Source organism: Mustela lutreola, chromosome 7 (genome assembly GCF_030435805.1).
Source record: "Mustela lutreola isolate mMusLut2 chromosome 7, mMusLut2.pri, whole genome shotgun sequence".
Lineage (NCBI taxonomy): Eukaryota > Metazoa > Chordata > Mammalia > Carnivora > Mustelidae > Mustela > Mustela lutreola.
The window spans coordinates 91,208,517-91,231,548 of NC_081296.1; the positions used below are offsets into that span (position 1 = coordinate 91,208,517).

The following is a 23,032-nucleotide window of genomic DNA, read 5'->3' on the forward strand; positions in this document are numbered from 1 at the left end:
CCCTTATGCTGTAAGTGATTCATTCATTTGACTAATATTTATGCTCAGCATTTTTCAAGTTGCCCGAGCTATACTAGTGAACAACACAAAGATTTTTGCCCTCATGGAGCTTAGTGGGGGTGGGAGGGTGGGATTAATAGTGAACAAAATTATGAATTACAGAACAGAAAAAAGGCAGAATAAACAATGATCATGATTATATAAGGACAGAGTAACTAGCTTTGGGGAGTTGAAGACTGCATCAAGGTTTTGGCTCTGAGGACTCTGGTTTGGTGGGGGAAGAGATGAGATGATGAGCTCTGTTTTAAACACACTGGGTTTTGGGCGCCTGGGTGGCTCAGTGGGTTAAGCCGCTGCCTTTGGCTCAGGTCATGATCTCAGGGTCCTGGGATCGAGTCCCGCATTGGGCTCTCTGCTCGGCAGGGAGCCTGCTTCCCTCTCTCTCTCTCTGCCTGCCTCTCCATCTGCTTGTGATTTCGCTGTCAAATAAATAAATAAAATCTTTAAAAAAAAATAAACGCACTGGGTTTTAAGGTACTACGTGTCTCAGTGTAAAAAACACCCATCAGGTAATTAGGTAAGACTGTGCTCCATGGGGCACCTAGGTGTCTCCAGAGAAGGGTTCAGCTAGAGATCTAGGTTTGGGAGACATCAACATAGAGGGCACCTGTGGGACCTGAGTTCACCCTCCTTAGCAGCCGTACAGAGACTCTATTCGACTATTCAGGCAGTTTGGGAATTACAGTACACTAAGATTGCTCAGAGCGTAAAAGGAAAAAAAGCACTGAAAAGGTCAGGAGGAGTTGGTCCTGAGAGTAGGGACCTGAACCAGAAGCAAGTGACCGCTTTTATCACTGCACTTGGAAATTAGCCAGAGCTGGAAAGTACCCTGTGTGCCAGAGATGCTGTTTGCATTTAGTATTTTCTTAATCATGTTTCAGTTTTGGATTTTTTTCAGGTTAATAAAATAGACGTTTATCTTTAAAGAACATTCTTGAGAATTGAAGCTTCCTTAAGAAACTCCTTGAGAGGTTCTTATACATTTTTTTCCTTTAAATGCAAAGTGAGTTTAGGGGAAAATACATTAAGGAGGTAGGAATCCCTACTTTAGTATTACTTACAGCAGGCACTTAAAGTGCTGGAAACCTTGGCATAACCTGACTTTCTAGTGCACAAATTATTTGGGGGGGGGGGAGGTGTGGAGGGCGGAACAATACTAGCCTAACGTCATGTTTTCTATTTTATATTGGTTAAATAGGGGTGTGCTTGCGGGAGAAGTCAAAATAGGCACAATTTTACAAGGCCCCCTGCTGTTTTAAGGCCATCTGCTATTCTCCCAGAGCTACCTAGTTCGCTTGGAATTACATCAGTTTATTCAACAACAGCCTGCTATACGCCCTGTCCTTTCTGTTCTTCAGTTTCAATCAAGGCAACTTAACCTCGTGATTCCTCCATTACTCCTGTATTTCCTGGTCCACCTCTAACCCAAATTTACGGTTGCTGGTCAAAAGGACTTTGCCTGGCCAGAAAATTCTGCTCTTTCCAGAACCCGTTCCCTTCTGTACCTAAAGTAAACGGTTACTGTCGCAGCGGCTGCAACCCATTTTTCCCTGTAGTAGGAAGGAAAGTGGGTGGGTACAGATTAGGAACAACGCCAGCAATCTAGACACAGGCTGGATATACACGTTTCAAAACTAACAACGTAACAACAAGTAACAACTAAATACACCATCCATTTAAGTCCCACCGGTAGACAGATCACTACTCTAGGCCCTCAGAAAGCTTTTTCGTCCTTGCTACTGCCAATTCACTTTCCAGATGAAAGCTCTAAAACGCTACCGAAGGTCCACCTGGCGCCCAGCCGTGGGACTGGCGCAGGCGCACACCGAAGGCCGCCCCTGCTCTTCCCACCCCCAATGAGGGGTGGGGCCTCGGAGCTCTCTCCGCGCCTGAACCGACGCTAGAGTCGAGAGTTCGGCGCGCAAGAGCGGATGTAGCCAGCCGGTGCCCCGGAAGCAGTCGTTGCCACTTCCGGGGGGATTTGTACGCCTGGTGCGGGAGCTACGGGGCTCAGAGACAGTGCTTGAAGTGGTGGGTGCGCCAACATGTCCCGTGGTTCCAGCGCCGGTTTTGACCGCCACATTACCATTTTTTCACCCGAGGGCCGCCTCTACCAAGTAGGTGAGTGAACCGAGTCTGCCTTTGGTCCACTCGAATTGCTCTGTCATGGTATGGCCTGGAGCAGGCAGACGCGGCCGGAGTGTAGTCCGCGGGCTGAGGCATGGCCGGAGCTGGGACGGGAGAAAGGCCGAGGCTGGGTCCAATCCCGTGGTGTTCCCACCCCTGTCTGGAGGAGGGATCCGGGTCCCGATGGCTGAAGGCCTCGGCTCTTCAGGGTGAGCGGCCGCACCTCCTGGACACAATAAAGAGTTAAGGAAGGTAGGACTACAGTTGCTGACTCTGGCTTCCTGACGCCTCTTCACTTGTTACAGTTTGGCCTGGGTGGGCCCAACGTCCGTACTTCTCTCAGGGATAATTGGCTCCTTAGCCTTGCCATTGAAACGCTCATCTCCGTTTTCCTTTGTTTGCAACATGCACTTCCTTATCCTAGTTAACTGGGCATTGGCATTTAGAACCTTTTATGTGCCAGACTCTGTACTGGTGCTAGGGGGTGCAGAGATGTCACACACTCTCCTGTACTGAAGCGCACAGCTGAAAGGGAGTGACAGATACGTAAACAAACGAATAAAAAGAAAAATGTGTCAGATTACAAGTGTCTACAGGGCTCAGGACATCTTTGGAAAACTGGCAGATAGAATGAATGAATGTCAATTCTAGAGAAACTAGCATCCCCTTTTAACCCACATCTGAATGTTTCTAAGCAGTTTAAAGCTAGTTCTGAACTGTAGGTGAGGTACGGTGAACTAGCTATCTCCTGCAGAACAGCTGTAGTGGAAATAAACCCTAAAGTAGCTATCATTCATTCAGTGTAACAGTGTAGTGTGTTGGATCGAAGTGGTGTCAGGGTTTAGATTATAATTATAACCCCGATCTTTAAGCTCTTGCCATGGAGAATGTAGCATCTGGAGAATCTGATGTATATCTGGCCCCGTGATTCTTTGATTTTTGAGTGAGTTTAGCACCTCACTGCTTTGGGGAGGACAGTAATTTCATTTGTGCTTGGAAATCATAAGGAGAGAGTTGGGATATAAATGAGGTTCTCTCTACCTGTAAACTTTAGAAATAGAGTTAAAGATAACTTAGAATGGAGCTTAGCCAGTATATGGCTACATACAGTATATAATGTAGCAAAAAACAAGGGTAATTCAGTAACCCTTTTAACTCATCCCCAATTGAAAAATAGGATCAAACAAGAGAGATGCTAACTGTATCCTCAAGAAAGTTTCATTTTTAGTTTCTTTCCCGAGTTTTAAAAAAATTTTCTATTTTGGGTCACTGCTTTGAATGTTCTGTATTGTGGTTTTTAATGTATGAACAGGAAAAGTCAGACCTGCATTTTGTTTTTCTATACCATATTGTGAAATCCAGCCATAAAGCAGTCTTTAATGCTTCCCAGATTTTGGTGAGTAGAAAGACTGGATATAATGTCAGTTAAATATATATATTTTTTAATTTGGAATAAAACGTGTGGTCCAAACAAGGTTAATACATAGACAGGATAACTTTTCAGTTCTGCCTTGTTGAATAACACATTGTCTCTGCTATCAGGGCACTAATTAGACATTGCTAGGAAAAGGAAAGTGAAAGAATAGTTAGTATGAACAAGCAGTATAGGCGTTCAGGCCCTGGAGCCATACCTGGATTCAGATCCCTGCATGTTCCGTACTAGCCAACTTGGGCAAGTGATAAATAATATTAGTCTTAGTTTCTGTTTACAAAGTTGGGTTAATAATTCCTTTTTATGTGGTGGTTTTGTGGATTAAATACGATGATAAATGTAGTGCTTAGTACAGTACTGAGTAATCGGTAGATGTTATTAGATGCCTGTTTGATTTTTTTGGCGCCTTTTATTTTTTCCTGATCTATTAGATTGGTAGCTTTGTAGACATGAGTATTTCCTTTTTTATGATCCATCCATGCTTGATTCTCTAGTGAAATATTTGTACATGTTGATAATACTGTAAATGCTATTTATGAGTTTATAAACTTTAGAATCCACCAAAGACGAAGCATATAGGAAGTATGAGTGCAAATTGTTAACTTAATAATGGGAAAATAATATAGAAAAATGAGGAGATAACAGGGAAGGAAGGATTAGTGGGAGGGTGAGTGTATGCCTCTCATCTTCCATAGTTGGTACTCAAAAGATAAATGTAATCTAACATTGATAAATCAAAAAAGTATAAATTTAAAGTTACAATGCTAACCATAATTATAAACAGTGTTTGCTCCCAGGGAGTAAGAGAAAGATTTTTTATTGTCATTTATACTCTGTAGTAACTATAGAAAAATTTCTTTTAATGGGTGTATTCAAGGGGTGTCTGGTATGTGTATAGAAAAAACTGTAGAGCTATACATAGAGCACCTAGCTTTAAAATCTAACTTCCAAAGTTACCCAAGGTTTCAGTTGGGAAACTAAGGCCCAGGTGGGACAAAATAAACCTGATTACTTTCAGGCTTTTCTCTTCTGCTTGCTGACCCTTTGCTGGATAGGTCTGGCAAGGAAGGGGAGAGGAGTGGCACTTGAATTTGCCTGCCTGGTGGATCTGAGCATTGCCTAGTTGCATCTGAGGGAGCATACTGATAAGGAACAGGAAAGAAATGGACCAGTAGAAATAGATTGGAGAGGACAGTTTTCTAATCTAGAAATACCAATCTGGCATTGGTATTGAAGCTAGGATTCTTGGGTTCAAGTCCTGCTCCACACCAACTATGAGAACTTTTCATTTGTAAAATAAAAATACTAGGGCTGACAGCCCTCTAAGGATTTAATGACTTAATGGATGTGCTTAGAACAGTATCTGTCACATAGTAAGGGCTCAGTTACTGATAAAAATGGAATCAAGAGTTCTATAAATAAATGGACTGAGAAGTACCTACCGTTTGTATCTTTTGCTATTAAAAAAATAGTTTTAAGGGGCACCTGGGTGGCTCAGTGGGTTAAAGCCTCTGCCTTTGGCTCAGGTCAATCTCAGGGTCCTGGGATCAAGCCCCAAATCAGGCTCTCTGCTCATCGGGGAGTCTGCTTCCCTCTCAATCTCTGCGTGCCTCTCTGTCTACTTGTGATTTCTGTCTGTCAAATAAATAAATAAAATCTTTAAAAAATAGAGTTTTAAAGTATTTCTGAACCCATACTTTTCATGCCCTCTTTGATTTGAAATTAATTAGACTTGAAATTAAATATGTGCATAAACATAAATGCATATGTATTGTAACTACACACAAAAAAGTGTTTAATGGAATCAAACACTGCTGTTTTCAAATCTCATATTCATCCCTCATCCCCATGCTAGTGCCAGAATTTCTAATGACCCACCTGCTTAAAGATGAGGGTGTTTTTGTTTTTTTAAGATTTTATTTATTAGAGCCCATGAGCAGGGGGCAGGGCAGAGATAGAGAATTTCAAGTAGACTCTGCGCTGAGCACAGGGCCTGTTGTGGGACTTGATCTCACAACCCTGAGATCATGACCTGAGCCAAAACCCAGAGTCAGACACTTAACCGACTGAGCCACCCAGTTGCCCCTAGATGATGGTTTTAGAGAGGGTAACAATAGGTGGCACTATGAAATGAGATACACTTTCCATTTAGGTTACAAAGTTAGGGAAAGACCTAAGAATGAACGGCTTCCAAAAATCTTTTTTTTTTTTTTTTAAGATTTTATTTATTTATTTGACAGACAGAGATCACAAGTAGGCAGAGAAGCAGGCAGAGAGAGAGAGGAGGAAGCAGGCTCCCTGCTGAGCAGGAGCCGGATACGGGGCTCCATCCTAGAACCGTGGGATCATGACCTGAGCTGAAGGCAGAGGCTTTAACCCACTGAGCCACCCAGGTGCCCTAGCTTCCAAAAATCTTAATAACAAAAAGTTTCTAGCATGAAGCTTTGAAATTAAATACAGACATGTTCTGTAGAACCTGCCTAGAATACCTGCCAAGAACAACCCTGGTTCTTTTTAATAACCAAACTTCATAGAATGTATGGATCTCTCAATTCCTTTTTATTTTTCAAGCTTAAGTTTATGTAGTGGGCGGGGGGGGGGATGTTTATCTTCCAAAACTTAGTATAGCATTCCAAACAAAATTATGGGCCGGGAAAATCTTGGTCTTATAATGGCAGAACCTCAGAATCACCTGTAGAGGCCTTGCAAAGCCGGTGTCTGTTAAGGGGTTGTGCATCCCTGCTGTGATGTGCAGATCGTACTCTGAGCTGATGTCTGGCATTGTGTTTGTCCTCAACATTTTTGTCTCAATACCTTTTATATTGAGCCCCCGGTTTTTTTCTAGTGTTACACAAATGACTCCCAGAAAAGTTGGGAAGGTATTGGGGAAAAGTATAAGGAAAGAGACAAAGTGAATAAACAAAGTGAATAAGAGGTTACTGGGAAAGAAAAGTCTCTATACAAAACAGTGATTTACGTACCATTTTGTTTGTGGTCAAGGAGGCAGTGAACATTCTAACCTACTGATTTCGTATTAGGCTGAACCATATGAAACTGCTGATGTTTGACTTTTTTTTAATCTATAAAAATGACTGTTTCATGTTTCAACCTAATACTTACAAATAGGTATTTTACTATGTATTTAAGTTACAGTTTAAGGAATTGGAGGCTTGGGATTGAGTGTAATTAATTATGACTTGTTCCATTTAAAAAAATGGGAAATGGTATTAGTTATTGTCTTGCATAATTTTGGACATTCAAGAGCAGATTAGATTAATGTAATAGTGTTTGCTAGTTTGTAAGTTTCTGAAATTTTATCCAAAACCCCCCAAACCCTAGTCTTTAGTGATGGAAATAAAGTGTTTAATATTTCTCACATTTGAATTCTGGTTTTAAAAAACAAATACACCTTTTAAATGCTCCCCTTACGCTATTCTGGTTTTTTTTTTTTTTTTTCTTAATTGGCCTTCATGTGCACCTCTGCTGTAAACTGTCCTATTCTTACCCTACCAGTGTTTCTTTAGAAGATACTCTTGTTATTATGTTGTCTCGAGATTTTTTACTCCAGCAGCTTCCATTTTTCTGGAAATTATTAAAAATATTTTATGGTGGTAATGTTATAATAGGGATTTATTTATATAAAATTTTATTAAAATTACAGCACAGATGGTGAGTACTAAAATAATACAAGAAGGTTACTATGGAAAGTGACACATGAGGTGCTTGGCTGGCTCAGTCATGGGGCAAGTGGCTTTTGATCTTAGGGATATGGGTTTGAGTCCCATGTTGAGTATAAAGATTACTCAAAAACAAAACAAAACAAAAAAAGTGACACAGCCAAGAAAGATTCCTCAAAGAAGGTGAATTGGTTAGACAGGTCTGGGGGAAACCAGTGCATAGGTCAGTCAGGATAGCCGAAGCATGGACAGTGACTGGAAGAGCAGACTATAGCAAGTTTTTTTTTTTTTTTTTTTTTTTTTTTAAAGATTTTATTTATTTATTTGACAGAGAGAAATCACAAGTAGTCGGAGAGGCAGGCAGAGAGAGAGAGACGGAAGCAGGCTCCCTGCTGAGCAGAGAGCCCGATGCGGGACTCGATCCCAGGACCCTGAGATCATGACCTGAGCCGAAGGCAGCGGCTTAACCCACTGAGCCACCCAGGCGCCCGACTATAGCAAGTTTTGAAGAGATGTGGGTGCCATGGTAGAGTTTGGACTTTGCTACTTGAGGTTTGGACATAGCTGAAGAACGACAAGATTATTAAGTAAGATAGCGGGAAAGTTGAGTAGAATTCTAGTAGAAAGGGACTGATAATAGGAAGACCAATTAGGAGAGACTTGTTCCATAATCCATATAAGCCCTAATGAGTGAACTAAGGTACTGAGAAAGGGTGGAGGAGACTCTTGAGTTTTATTTTTTAAATTTTGATTATGGAAAATTCCAAGCACAAGTTCATAGAATAGTATGATGACTCTCATATACCCATCACCCAGCTTCATCAATTGTGAACATTTTGTCAGTCTTGTTTTCTCTTTATTCCCTTTCCCGTATGTTTGCCCTGTCTCTGTTAAGAGTATTTTAAAGCAAATCCTAGGTATGAATGAACATTTTTCTGTTGAGGGAGAAGAGAAAGAGTCAAGGATGGTACCCAGGTTTGTAGCTCAAGTGGTTAGTAAAACTGTTATTTCAGATAAAGACTTTAAAGTTGCAGGTTTATAGAAGAGTAATTTTCAGAAATGCCTCTGGGAGAAGTAGTCATTTGCAACTGTGGGTACATAGCTAAAGGTGACACGGTTAGTCATGATTATAAAGGATCAAATCATCCCGGGATAGGGAGAAATGATGGAATCCTGGGGAATACCAGTATTGAAGGACTGGCTGAGGAGGTAAAAGTGGTAAAGGGGACTGAGAAGGGAAGTTCAGAGAAGTAGGAGATGAACAGTAGGAAAGATAATTCTTAACTAAGAACTTTAAAAATTCAGTTCCTCAGTTGCATTAGGTACATTTCAAGTGCTCATTAGCTACATGTGACTGATGACTATTTTATTTGACAGCACTAATCTCTATAGAGAGGGAGGTAGAGGACTCCTTCACTCAATCCTGGCTAATTCACAGCTGTGTTCTCTACTGAGAAGTATTTTTTATATGTAAAATATTTTTTATTTTGTGGGACAAAATTTTATTATGTGGTGATGGGGGTAGCTCTGTTTCTTATGGCTTTTATCTTCTGCATTTTAAAAAAATCTTTTGCATTATTTAAGCAGATTAGATAAGTATTGTTAGTGAATGAAGGAGGCTGAGATATGACAAGAAGTGGTAGAAACTGTGAAAAACTGCAAAGCACCTGTCAGCCCGAGGTGATGTTCACTATGTAAGGATGAGGGTCCGGGCACCTGGGTGGTTCAGTTGGAGGAGCATCTGACTTGGTTTTGGCTCAGGTCTTCATGATCTCAGGGTCATGAGATGAGCCCTGAATAGCCTCCATATTCAGCAGGGAGTCAGCGGCTTCTCTTCCCTCTCCCTCTGCCCCTTCCTCCCAGCTTGTGTGCACTTGCGCGCATATGCACGCTCTGCCTCTCTCTCTAAAATAAACAAATCTTAAAAAAAAAAAAAAAAAAAAGAATGAGGGTCAGGTGTTACCCCAATTTTTTTTCCTGAGGAAAACTAAGTCGAGATTTTTTTTTATCTGATTTTTAAAACCTTCCTAGAAAACCCTGCGTTTTAAACCAACTTTAGTAAGCTGAATTGGGCCTATGGCCAACCTTTGATTTAGTATTTACTGGTTGCAAATGTAATTTTTTTTTTTTTAAGATTTATTTATTTGACAGAGAGAAATCACAAGTAGACAGAGAGGCAGCCAGAGAGAGAAGCAGGCTCCCTGCTGAGCAGAGAGCCCGATGCGGGACTCGATCCCAGGACCCTGAGATCATGACCCGAGCAGAAGGCAGCGGCTTAACCCACTGAGCCACCCAGGCGCCCTGCAAATGTAATTTTAAATTTCCTTGGTTCCTTGGTCTTATTTCACTATCCAGTCTAGATGTGAAAGGGCAAAATACACACTTCAGCGAAATACGAAATGCTATAGAAGTTCAGATAAGGGTTTGAAGAATCTCATCTGGGATAATCAGAAAGAATCCATGGGAGCTGGAAGAGGCTTGAGGAGGAAGGGCAAGCTCTGGTTAAGTTAAGAGTGAGAGGGCACTTCAGGCAGCACATAAAGATAATGGGAAAGAGCAGGTCTGTTCACAAAAAATATAATGTAAGAGGAGAGTTGGTAAGTGTTGCAAACTGTTATCCCTCTACAGCTGTAGATGGATTATTTCTTAGGCCAAAATCATGTTCTGAGCAGTTGGGTAATAACAGCAGGCATTTGGAAATGTGCTGAAATTAGGCAAGATCAAGGATAGTGACCTAGATAAAAGAATCATCCGTATATAAATGACTATTCTTAATATTGCTTTACCTCTATAATGTCTGTAATGATAGTCCCCTTTTTTTATTCCCAGTACTAGCAATTTGTATTCTCTTATTTTCCTGATTAGTTTGGCGGGGGCAGGGTGGGGGTGGGGGGTGGCGTATTAGTTTCCTGTGGCTGTTGTAACAAATTACCACATTTGGTGGCTAAGAAGGAAATATATTCTCTTGTGGTTCTGGGGACCAGGAGTCTAAAATCAGTTTCCCTGGACCAAAATCAAGGTGTTAGGCAGGACCTTAGGAGAATACATTCCTTGCCTTCTCCACTTGTGGAGGCTACTAGCTTCCTTGGATTGGGACTGCATGACTCTGATCTTCAAGACCAGCATCTTCAAATTTCTGCTCCCTTTTCACAGTACCTTCTCTGCGTAAAATCTCTCTCTCCATCGCTCGTATAAGGATACATATGATTGCCTTTGGGGCCCACTGGGATAATCTCCCCATCTCAAGTTTGTTGTTTTTGTTCAAAGAATCAATTTTTTACTTTCCTGGCTTCCTCTTTTTGTTTATTTCATTGGTTTCTGATCTTTGTTATTGCTTTTTTCAAATTTGGGTTTATTTTACCTTTCACTAAACTTTTTAGAGGCTTAGCTTCTTGATTTTCAACCTTTTCTAATGTAAACAAGGCTAGCATATTAGTTTTCTATGATGCATAAAAATTACTACAAACAGCAGGTAAAAATAACGTACATTTTTTAACTCCAGCAGTTTCTGTGGGTCAGGAATAGTCTGCTTAGAATATGCTAAGACTGTAACAGTGTTGTCCAGGTTGTGTTCCCACCTGGAGGCTCAACTGGAGAAGACTGCTTTCAATCTCACTGAGGATTTTGGCAGAATTCATTTTCTTTCAATGTGGAACCAAGGGCCCCAGCTGCTTGCTGGCTATTCCCTGGAAGACTCATGGTTCCTTGCCATCCAGCCACTAGCGAGCCAGTAAGAGGAATCTCGAGAGTTAGTCTGCTATCAAGACAGTCTTTTTTTTTTTTTAGATTTTATTTATTTATTTGTTAGAGAGAGTGCACGCACACGAGCACAGGCAGACAGAGTGGTAGGCAGAGACAGAGGAAGAAGTAGGCTCCCTGCGGAGGGAGAAGCAGGCTCTCTGCTGAGCAAGGACCCCTTTGTGAGACTCCATCCCAGGACGCTGGGATCATGACCTGAGCCGAAGGCAGTTGCTCAACCAACTGAGCCACCCAGGCGTCCCAAGACAGTCTTTTTTTTATATATGTAGTTTTATTGATAAATGAGGCACATACAGGGTATAGTTAAGAACTGAAATTAGACTTATTTCACAGATAAGTCAGTTTGAAAGTTCACTTAGTATCTGTAAATGCCATACTTGTTACCTCTGATAATATTTTAGATCCCGCGCTATCTGCCTATATTTCACTTATATTTATGAGGGAATTGGAATTAGTTTGGGTTTTCTCAAAAGCAAAAACTATTAGGTAAATATTTTCATTTTAAAAATTTTGCATATTTACTATATTTACTCATATTTGAGACAGACATTTATTACCTTTGTAAGACAAACAACAATATGTTAGAAAAAGATGATGGTAGGAGAAATATCATGGTATGGAAGATAACATACTGCTTTTGTTTTTAAGGCAGTCTTCTATAATGTAATCAGGATAATGATATCCCATCATCTTTGCCATATTCATTGTCAGAAACAAGTTACAGGTCCTGTCCACACTCAGGAAGAGGGGATTACACAAAGGTGTGAACACCAGGAGGCAGGGATTCTAGAGAGCAGGCCACTTTAGGGTCTGTCCACCATTGCCATAAAATTCCTTCTTTTAGCTGCATCCTACAAATCTTGATATATTATTATCAATCAGTTCAAAATATTTTTAAATTTCCCTTATGATTATTTCTTTGATCCATCGATTACTTAGAAAAGTGTTTTTTAAAATTTCAAATATTTAGGTATTTCAGTACCTTACAATTTATCGAGATTTGTTTTTATGTTCTCTCATATACGCTCTGTCTTAGTAAAGGTACCGTGTGCATTTGTATTACACCATGTGCATGTGTATTCTTCAGTTGTCATCGGTAATAGTCTGCAGATAACCAGTGAGGTCGATGCACTTGATAGTGTGGTCCATATAGTGTTTGTCTACTTTGTGTGTGTGTGTGTGTGTGTGTGTGTGTGTATCTATGTCTATTTCACTTGTGTGGTGGTGTTAAAAATCTTTAACTGGATGGGTTTTGCCATTTCTCTTTTTAATTTTGTCAGTTTTCCTTTTTTGTATTTTAAAGTACTTTTATAAGCTGCACATACATTTGTGATTGTATAGCTGCCTTATGAATTTATTTTTCTACTTTTGAAATATCCTTGTTTATCTCTGATATATTGCTTTGAAGTGTGTATGTTGTCTGATTAGTATAATCCCTTCAACTTCCTGATGCTTACTCTATTAAACTGTGTCTGTGATAGATACAGTATGTTTGAGTTTTGCTTTGTTATCCATTCTGACAGTTTCTGCTTTTAATTAGAGTATTTTGTCCTTTAATATTTAATGAAGTTGTTGGCTTGGATTCTGCTATATTCCTCCAAAGAACATTGATTTGTTCTAGCAGGCAAATTTGGCTGGCAACTCAAATCTCACTTTCTTTTATCCTTAGCTAAGCTGCTTGGAGTCTGTCTTGTGCATGTGTTACCCAGAGATTTGGGTAACATACATAGGTTGGGGCTCTCCCTCTCTGGCTCTCTCCTTTCTTTCCCTTATTTTCCTGCAACTGTAGTTACCCCCAAACTGTTTTCTCTATCTGCATGCCAAAGAGACTGAATTTTCTATGGGTGTTTAGCCCTAACCAGGGCTTACACTCAATCTGTTGTAAGCCATGAAAACAGGAAACTTACTTCATGCCATTTCCTTCTCCAACCATCTTTGACTCCCCCTCTAGAATCTGCCTCCTTTTGGCCACTCTCTGGTGCCTTCAAGTAGTTGTTTTGTTTAGAGTTTACAATTTTTAGCTATGGAGGTTTGATCTAGTAGAAGCTTTTTGGCCATATGAGAAACAAAACTGAGAAGCATTTTGAAACATTGTATTTTAGAAGTTATTTGTGGTGTAATGGGATGGTAAAAATAAGCTATTATAACCTCATTAAATCTAAGCTAAATTTGAGAATTTCCCTTACATTAGAGTCGTTTTACTCTACTTTTCTGTCTTCAAAATATAGCTACTTAGAAATAATTGATAAGTGGTTTTTATTATAGCTCCAATTAAAGGAAATTCTTTGGCATAGGTAGTATCTTTGTTTCAGCTGATCCTCATTACCAGTTAGCTTTTTGAAGAGATGATGAGGCCAGGCTTCAGACCCAGGGCCCGGAGTAGTACTTGACAGAATTTTTAAAATATCTATTATTTCAGGGGCGCCTGGGTGGCTCGGTGGGTTGGGCCTCTGCCTTCGGCTCAGGTCATGATCCCAGGGTCCTGGGATCGAGCCCCGTGTCGGGTTCTCTGCTCAGCAGGGAGCCTGCTTCTTCCTCTCTCTCTCTGCCTGCCTCTCTGCCTACTTGTGATCTCTCTCTGTCAGATAAATAAATAAAATCTTTTTAAAAAAATCTATTATTTCAAAATGCAGATAATGATTGGAGTTATGAGTAATTGTTTTCTTTTACATTATCTTCTGTATTCCCTGTTTTCTACAGTGAGCATGTATTTCTGCTACTGTCTTTATAATTACAAAATGTTTAAATGAGATTTAAATTTTCTAGAAATACATAGCATAGAAAGGGATAGTCTTGTCTGTAATTCTGCTCTCCAGAGGCAACCATTGTCAGCCAAACTGCATGTTGCCAAAGTCCTTTGTTTGCATGCTACCACTTTGATGCATCTGTTTTAACCTAGGGAATGGCCTGACAGCAGCTGGAAGTGCACAAGCTGCACTTGTCATAGACAAACTCAAGGATACTTGTTGTAGATATCAGGAAGATTGGAAAACCGTGACCCAGAAAATTTTAACTTGGTAGGGAGAAAAAAAACAATGCAGAATAATCTAACAGCAGTTAAAATTGCGTATAGTCAGACTAACAGCAGTAGTAAATCTTGAAAATTTAGAGCAACTAAATTTGACCTAGGAAAACCAGACTTGGTAGAAATAATGTCCACAAAACATACTTTTAAAATGATAAGATGTGGGGCACCTTGGTGGCTCAGTGGGTTTAGCCTCTGCCTTCATCTCAGATCATGATCTCAAGGACCTGGGATGGAGCCCTGCATCGGGCTCTCTGCTCAGCAGGAAGCCTGCTTCACCCTCTCTCTCTGCCTGCCTCTCTGCCTACTTGTGATCTCTCTCTCTGTTAAATAAATAAAATCTTTAAAATAAAATGATAAGATGTAATTGATAAAGATAGGACATGATAAATTAATTCTTTGTTAGAAATTTGGTACTTTAGCCTGATAAAAATGATTACAGTAAACTAAAATGGAACAAAATGGAGTTGGTTTAACTATGATTTATTAGTATCATTATTAATTTGACTTTGCTTGTCTTGGACAACATTCTGTGTTAGATCATACAGCTTTAGCTCATTCTTTTTAATGACCACTTTTATGCCATTACATGAATCTAATAATTTATTCCACCTTTTAAAAACACAATTCTGTTTTCCAGAATATGCTTTTAAGGCTATTAACCAGGGTGGCCTTACATCGGTAGCTGTCAGAGGGAAGGACTGTGCAGTAATTGTCACACAGAAGAAAGTACCTGTAAGTAATACTGCCCAGGTAGCCAATTGTTATGGAATATAATGCAAAGATTTTTCACAAGTTTGTACAAAAGTATATGACTACCTATATACATTCACATTACTATTCCTGCTTTGCCTCTGCTTGTCTGTTTCATTCAACAAGTATCTACTGAGTAGCTATGGGTGGTTTAGCTGAGTAGACAGTTAATATATTGAACTTTGTGGTGTGATTATAAGCACAATGGGAATTCTAGATCTTTTGTCTTCAGGGACCTTGAAACAGGCTTTGGTGAGCTATAGTTCTTGCCCACTAGAAACCTGTCATCTAAAAAATGAAGACTGAGTCTCCTCCCTGCCTTTTTAAAAAACTGGTTTTATCTATAAAGTGAACAGAGAATATTTATTATATAATTTATCACTATAATTTTATAGTATTTATTTTATGATTTTTTTATAATTTTGTAGTATTTTTTTGTCCCTGCACAGAGACCTCTGATTTTTAAAAAGTTACCTTGATTTATTTTGTTCATTAGGACAAATTATTGGATTCCAGCACAGTGACTCACTTATTCAAGATAACTGAAAACATTGGCTGTGTGATGACAGGAATGACAGGTAATTGGCTTAGTTTCTACTTAGATTTGTTATTTTATTCAAATTATTTTTGAGTTTTGTGTTAATTTTTAAAAGGCTTCCTTTAGTGCCTCATTTGCAGATAGTAGGAGTAGATTTGCAGTCTTCCAAGGCTAATTTCAGTATATTCAGAGTATTATAAGCTGTTTTGAAATCTTAAGTATTATAGAATTAGATCTCTGTTTCTATTGCTGTCAGGGAAACTGGGCTGAGGCCACTGTCATAGACATTTATTTCATATATAGTTAATAGTTTAAGGAGATGTAAGTATATTTCAAACCTGGTAATAATGTCACTATTAGAAGAGAATGAGAATTACAGAAATTGCTTTGAGTTTCTATTTTCTGAAATCAAGGGAAAATTAAAGCCTACAGAAAAGATCAGAAGAAACATTATTTTCTCTCCTTAAAGCTTGTTCTTTTGGGGATTATTAGACACCTGCAGGAAATATTTTGACAGCTGTTGAAGGGCTTAGCATGAAAGTACAGTGCTATATGTAGAACTCCATCTTTTATTTATTTATTTATTAAGATTTTATTTATTAATTTGACAGGCAGAGATCACGAGGAGGCAGAGAGAGAGGGGAGGGGTAAGCAGGCTCCCTGCTGAGCAGAGAGCCCGATGCGGGACTCGATCCCAGGACCCCGGGATCATGACCTGAGCTGAAGGCAGAGGCTTTAACCCACTGAGCCCCCCGGGCACCTGAACTCCATCTTTTAAAAATGTTTTCCTTTTTTGTCATATACGTGTTGCTGAGTCACTGACTATTCAGTAGTGATAGAAAAAGCCAGAGTGGACCACTTCTGCTTCTCTCAAGTCATAGTGGAGATTTTACATATTTATATAAATATATACATACATGTATATAATACATACATATATACATATACATATATATATGTGGAAAATTGAAAATCGTCTGATTTTGAGGTTCACTCTTTCCTCTAAAGTAATAAACTTGTGTTTTTTATGCTCTAAGCTGACAGCAGATCCCAGGTACAGAGGGCACGCTATGAGGCAGCTAATTGGAAATACAAGTATGGCTATGAGATTCCTGTGGACATGCTGTGCAAAAGGATTGCTGATATTTCTCAGGTCTACACACAGAATGCTGAAATGAGGCCTCTTGGTTGTTGTAAGTATGCTAAGATGACTCCCAAAGAATTGATGAATTACATGGTGTTTTTTTTTTTTTAGAGAACATGAATTAAGTTATTGCAGAAACACTTGGGTTCTGAACATGTGGTTTGGAAATTATATAAGCTGAGGAACTCTTATACTAAATCAGCAATGAAGGGAAGGTTTCACAATAGTATTTTAGGTATTACCATTTAAGCTTTAGATGCTATTAGATTTTTTACCAAAATATTTCTTTTAAGGGTATGTGATTTGAAAGATCTGAGTCACTGTTATATTGGACTGTTGTAATGGAGGTTTTACTGCAATTCCAGATTATGCTTTCAATGGAAATGCCTAAATTGACATCTTAACAGTGTAGCTCTTTTTTTTATTTTGACCACCCTAAAGAATCAGGCTCACACACATGTTCTTGTGATTGATATTTTTAGAATACATTACATTTCTTAAAAGTAAGTAAAATTCTCTTGGGAGAGAGAGGAGATTTGCTGCTTTTAGATTTAATGTAATGCATTAGCCTAAAAAAATTCAGCACATGTGTTTCTGTGTTGTGTCATTTATGAGAAAAAGCAATCAGCGTAGAGCTTTTCTTCAACATCTGACCCTATTTTTTAACTCTCAGATAAGAATGCTCCCTCAGTTTATTCAGTGATATTCTTTCTCACTCTCATCCTCTTCTGCTTTTTCTTCAGATGTTTTTGCTCACCAGATTTTCTCTGTGTTCCTTCTCTCCCTCTTGGCTCTGTCTGGGTGATCTCACCCTTGAGTTCATGCCTTCCTTTACTACCTGTATACAGCCAGTCACTGCCACGTTGGCAGTAGCCCAGTCCCTCCCTCCGTGTCCTGCAGATACTTCAGACTTGAAATTGTTGCTGTTTTCCTGCTTTCATCCTCAGTGTCTCTTTCCTGTGCTCTCCCTCCTTCCCTGGTCATCTTCCTCAGTCATCCAGCCTCAGCTCCTGGTCCTTCTTCATCTCTTCCCTTTGCCACCTAATTTATTTGTCTCTTCTCTCCCTCCTCACTCTTTCCTCATCTTCCATGTTGGTACACGGTTATCTTTTTTAACTCAAATTTTTATTGTTGCTCCCTAGAAAAACCCATTCCTCGTCGAATACAGTGTTAATTCCAAACTCCTTAATATGATGTGCAAGGCCCTGAGAGTTTATTCCCAAGCAGCTTCTTGCATGTCCTGCTTTCCTTCTCAACCTGAAGTGCCAGTAGTATGTAGGTCTTTTGTCATCACCTGGGTGTACCATTGCCTTTCTTGTCTTGATGCCTTTGTATGTGTTGTTCCTTGTGCCTTGATTGCCCTTTGTGTCCTTACCACCTGTGAAACCCTATTCATCTTGCAAGACCCAAACAAAGTAGAGAAGTGTGTGCTCCCTCCAAGCAGTGAGTGGGTACTTCTTTTATGTTGCCATGTACTTTGTGTATAGCAAGTATAACATGTAAAGAAAATTACAGAGTGATATAATCTTTGAATAAAACACAGATACCTGATCAATGTTTATCAATTAAACAAGGTTGAAAATTCCTCATTGTAGCACTATAAAAGTGAATAAAGTAATTGGTTAATACTGAATCTTGAAAGAGAGGGCACTATAGGCATATCTTGGAGATAATGGCAGGTTCAGTACAGACCATTGTGGTAAAGCTAATATCACAATATAGTGAGTCAAATGAATTTTTTGGTTTCCCAGTGCATATCAAAATTAAGTTTATGGTATAATCTATTAAGTGTACAATAGTAGCATTATATCTAAAAAGTAATGTACATACTTTAAATTTAAAATACTTTATTGTTAGAGACCTTGGTATATCTAAGCTTTCAGCAAGTCATAATCACTGATCATAAATCACCATAACACATACAATAATAATGAAAAAGTTTGAAATATTCCAGGAATTACCAAAACATGACACAGACACAAAGTGAGCAAACACTACTGGAAAAATGGACTTCCTCAACACAGGGTGGTTACAAACCTTTGTTTTCAAAACAAACAAACAAACAAACAAACAAACAGAACACAGTATCCCTGAAGTGCAACACGCTATGAAAGGAGGCATATATAAAAGAGGTTCAGGAGTTAAGCCATTCTTTAAATACTTTATTACCTGCTTTGCTGAGTAGAAAGTAGTTTGGTGGTGGTATTCGTTTTAATTATGTCATTACAACAACATGATTAGATATTTAATAACAAAACTGTATGTACAGAATTTAGAATTTGATTTCTCTTGACACTAGGGGAATGTACACCAGCAGTATCAAAGGTGGGCAGTGTGAAGATAAGGAAGTAGCCTCTGTATTTCACTTGGTGCCAGCATTCCAGGTGTAGTCCATACACTTTTAGTTCCCTGGAACCCTAAATTCTTAAGAACCTTAAGCTCTTAAACTTAAAAAAAAAAAAGAAAAACTCTTCCATAGCCAGCTAAATTAAAGAACTAGTGAAGTTTAAAGTAAGTGAACCTACAGCAGAATATTTAACATGCTATTATTATTTTTTTAAAAGAAAGTATATGAAAAATATGCTTTCCAAGTTTATTGACTGATAATACCTCAGGAGATCAGAGAAACATGTTTTGGGTAGTAGCAAGGATTAGAAAATTGTAAATTACACTTGTGATAGTTCATATTTTAAAAACATCTGGGATAAACCTTTGATGAAATGGAAATTTCTTGGTTACCTAATTTATCTTTAGTAATAACCTGCATTTCATCAGTTTTTTAAAACAAAATACATATCCTAAAATAGATGGCCAGAATAATCAACAACAGCTTTATGACAATACTAAGAGAGAAGAAACTGTGTTGTACAAAGGTATAAGATATTTAATGAGGGTCTTTCTTTTTAGGTATGATTTTAATTGGTATAGATGAAGAACAAGGCCCTCAGGTGTACAAGTGTGATCCTGCAGGTTACTACTGTGGGTTTAAAGCCACTGCAGCAGGAGTTAAACAAACGGAGTCAACCAGCTTCCTTGAAAAAAAAGTGAAGAAGAAATTTGATTGGACATTTGAGCAGACAGTGGAAGTAAGTTAGCCAAAAGCAGCTTTTTTTGCAGATCATTGTATAATTGAAGTTTATAAAGGCTGTTCCTGGTTTAACACATGAGCCAGGTTTGTCAGCTTCATAGTAGAATTGGTGTCAGTCAGCTGACATGGGAACAGTGAGGATTGCTTTTATTCACTTAATCCCTTACCTCATTTCGTAATGTATTTGAGAGTGCTTTCAACAAAACACATAGAAAATGGGAAGATGGGACTAAAAATAAGAATCAAGATTAAGGCCTAAGACCTGCATGGTTATGACTCAAGTTAGGCTTAAGCTTCTTGGTAACAAAAGTGAAAAAATTTAGTAGTTGTTACCCTTATGGCCCTAAAGGCAAAACAGCCACATACCAAATTCTCAGGGAAAGAAACATCTCGGTAACAGAATATATGCTCATAGCATGACTTGGCAGAGAAGTTCTATCTGGGATGCAAAAATAGAGCTCCTTTAACTCTGAGATCTTAAGGGGATAATTCATTATAATTGGGACGTTTTAAATAGACACAACAAGCTAAAATTCTTATACAAATATTTAGTAACCTTAGACTAAAGAAGCCTCTTACTAACTGCCAAGAAATTTTAGTGCATTTTGGAAAGGAGGAGCTGAGATACAGCCATTCTAAAGACTAACAACATGATTCTGATAAATGACAAAAGAAAAATGCTGTCTAATACTTTCATGTTTGGTTGGCAATATCTCATTTATACTAACAGGAGATATAAAGCTAGTTCTCATCTGGGAGGTACTATGCCTTGTTTAAATGTTTCTAAAAGGTCCTTTTTACTTACAGTTCATAATTACATAAGTAATTAATCACATCAGATACAAAGCCCTTAAATACATTCCTAAAATGTTAGTGTAGATTTTCCTTGAAGGAAGACTATATCATTCATGTTTACCCTGTCGTCCTTCTCACCTCAAGTGCTTAGCATAGTCCCCAGCATGTTCTAGTCCTCAAGCAAACAGACTCTTATGTGTAAATCATCCTGTTTTGTTTGATGGATCCCTTTCATTTATGACTAAAATTCATGTAAGCACGTTTCTTCTCATATACGCTAGTAACACGTGGCTTTGGAAATGTATCACTGAAACATGAAGCAAAAAATGAATAGCTTGTTGTTAACTCATGATTTGAATAAGCTTGGAAAGAGAATATCTTGGAGTCTCTGAAAGATACAATTTTAATGTTGGTACTTTTTTCAGACTGCAATTACATGCCTATCTACTGTTCTATCAATTGATTTCAAACCTTCAGAAATAGAAGTTGGAGTAGTTACAGTTGAAAATCCTAAATTCAGGTGAGTTATATTGTCGGCCAAGTACTTAAAAGACGTTTGCTAAGAAATACATTACAGCCTAGAACGGTAGAGGTGTTTGGGTCCATTTGTCCTACAAATCAGGGTGGGGAGTGTGGGGAGCATTTTTTTGAACTACATTTCGAGTTTTTCAATACTTAAGAGATCTGTTTTAAAACTTACTTGAGGTCCCTTTAAGACAGACATAACTGCTTTCCTCTTATTTCTAAGTGATTTTATATCTGTATCAGAGGTAACATAAAATAACCTTCTCTATGTTAGGAGTAAAGTAAACATAAGTGTTTTCCCTTTTTTAGCCTGAGGCCAATAGAAATCTTCTCCCAGTGTAGTAGTTTTTGGTTTTTTGAGGTGGAGCTTTGATTATTTAGTGGTTAGTTAAGGGGAGCTCTGAAGAGCAGTATGAAATACTGATCTACATCAGACGCTATCTGGAGATCTTTGGAAACCCCAAATTTTGAATACAGCTAATTGAATTGCAGATGCTGGATGCTTGTCTTTTCTTACTAAGAGACTAACTTCCACATATCAACCTTATAGCTTCCATGAGTCAGATCTGTACTGGGTGCTTAACATATACCATCTCACTTAATCCTCCCAGAACCCTGCACGGTGGTTTACTTACCAGGAACCCGGATATGCTTATGAAAAATACTTCGTTTAAATGCATAGATGCATAAATGCATAGATGCATTATTTGTATCTACTCTTAGATCACAGTTACATAGACACTTGGTCATGGTTAGGGATGGGGTGGAAAGGTGGTACATAAAACTTAACTGAGGCTTGAAGAGTTTCTTGTTACTATGCTCTTTTTTTCCCTCCTAATTTACTCTTTTTGTTGCATGCAGGTGAGTGATTTAAACATGAATGAAGTAAAAATTCATAGAATAAAAAAAAAATTGTGAATCCTCTCCTCCCTGCCCCGTAGAAAATAGTTGTTTTGTTTTGTTTTGGCAGTACTATTCTAGCAGGAACAATTAATAAAGGACCCGCTTAAAGGACCTGCAAGTTCTTTTTTCTGTTCTGCGACCCTCTGATAGCTTTTAACATTTTTATTTCCATCTATTAGTTAAATAGGTGAGAAGCCAAAGAACCTTATCTTCAAAAAGTTCTGTTACCATTTATAAATTTAGTAGTAGTAAGTATGCTTAAAAAATAACTATAATATGTAACATAAGCATCAACAACTACTATATAAACTACTTACATTGCTCCAGTTTGTACTAAAAAATGTCACTTCTAAAAATGTGACATTTTTAGAAGTCCAGCAGTAATAGGTCACATTAAAGGTTGCCAAGCATTTGATCTCTTTGGGGAAATAGCATCTGTTCATCATGAAGTGTTTTCTTATCTCTTAGCTCATAGAAACTTGAGTTATACAAGATGTAAAGGCTTCTTGACATAGGAGCTGAAATAGAATAGATGATGTATAGTTAGCTATATATTTAACTTAATTATCTTCTATCATCGCTGCAACTAAAAGGACTTATTTTCAGAAGACGTAATTTTTTTATCTGACGTCAAAGAAATAAATGTTTTTGTGTATAGATGAAGTTGATAAAATATTTGGGAAGTCTTCCAAAATAATCCAAAGGGATGAGTGGTGGGTAAACAGATTTTTTAAGAGTCTTATGCTCTTAACATCTTAAAAAATTATGCTCTTATGCCGACCAAGCTAGCCAGGCACTAACAGATTTTTTAAATAGTAGCTATAAATGATTGATTGTTAAAGTGGGGTGTTAGGTACACAGGAATTTATTACTATCTGTTCATTCTACTTTCATGTGTGTTTGCAACTTTACATAATAAAAAGTTTTCAAAAAGTAAAATGGTTGTGGGTTTTCCCCCCTTGCCTTCCAGGATTCTTTCAGAAGCAGAGATTGATGCTCACCTTGTCGCTCTAGCAGAGAGAGACTAAACATTGTAGTTAGTTTACCAAATCCATGACGCCACTTGCCTGTATGTTCGGTAACAACAGACCAACATTATGGAGGCCCCTGGATTGAAAAAGGAACCTCTCCCACTCCTGCCCTACCGCTGAAGTGGTTAGGACTCTGTATAAATAAAATCAGTGCTTTTGGAAAATGATCGCATCC

General features: G+C 38.5%; 1 protein-coding gene across 1 annotated transcript; it reads left to right on the top strand.

Annotated features, from left to right (window-relative positions):
- The first annotated feature begins 2,004 nt into the window (after positions 1 to 2,004).
- Positions 2,005 to 23,021, top strand: PSMA6 (proteasome 20S subunit alpha 6). The gene is made up of 7 exons (XM_059181910.1): positions 2,005 to 2,181; positions 14,721 to 14,815; positions 15,330 to 15,411; positions 16,409 to 16,564; positions 19,423 to 19,601; positions 20,824 to 20,918; positions 22,797 to 23,021. Exons 1-7 carry the CDS (start codon positions 2,106 to 2,108, stop codon positions 22,852 to 22,854), a joined length of 741 nt encoding a protein of 246 aa, XP_059037893.1. The 5' UTR covers positions 2,005 to 2,105; the 3' UTR covers positions 22,855 to 23,021.
- Positions 23,022 to 23,032: the final 11 nt, after the last annotated feature.

Bases quoted from the DNA above. Each gene is read 5' to 3' on its own strand.
- PSMA6 (XM_059181910.1), top strand. From the start codon at position 2,106: ATGTCCCGTGGTTCCAGCGCCGGTTTTGACCGCCACATTACCATTTTT. The intron at 2,182-14,720 runs GTGAGTGAACCG...TCTGTTTTCCAG, and splicing joins GGGCCGCCTCTACCAAGTAG to AATATGCTTTTAAGGCTATT. The intron at 16,565-19,422 runs GTAAGTATGCTA...CTTTCTTTTTAG, and splicing joins AATGAGGCCTCTTGGTTGTT to GTATGATTTTAATTGGTATA.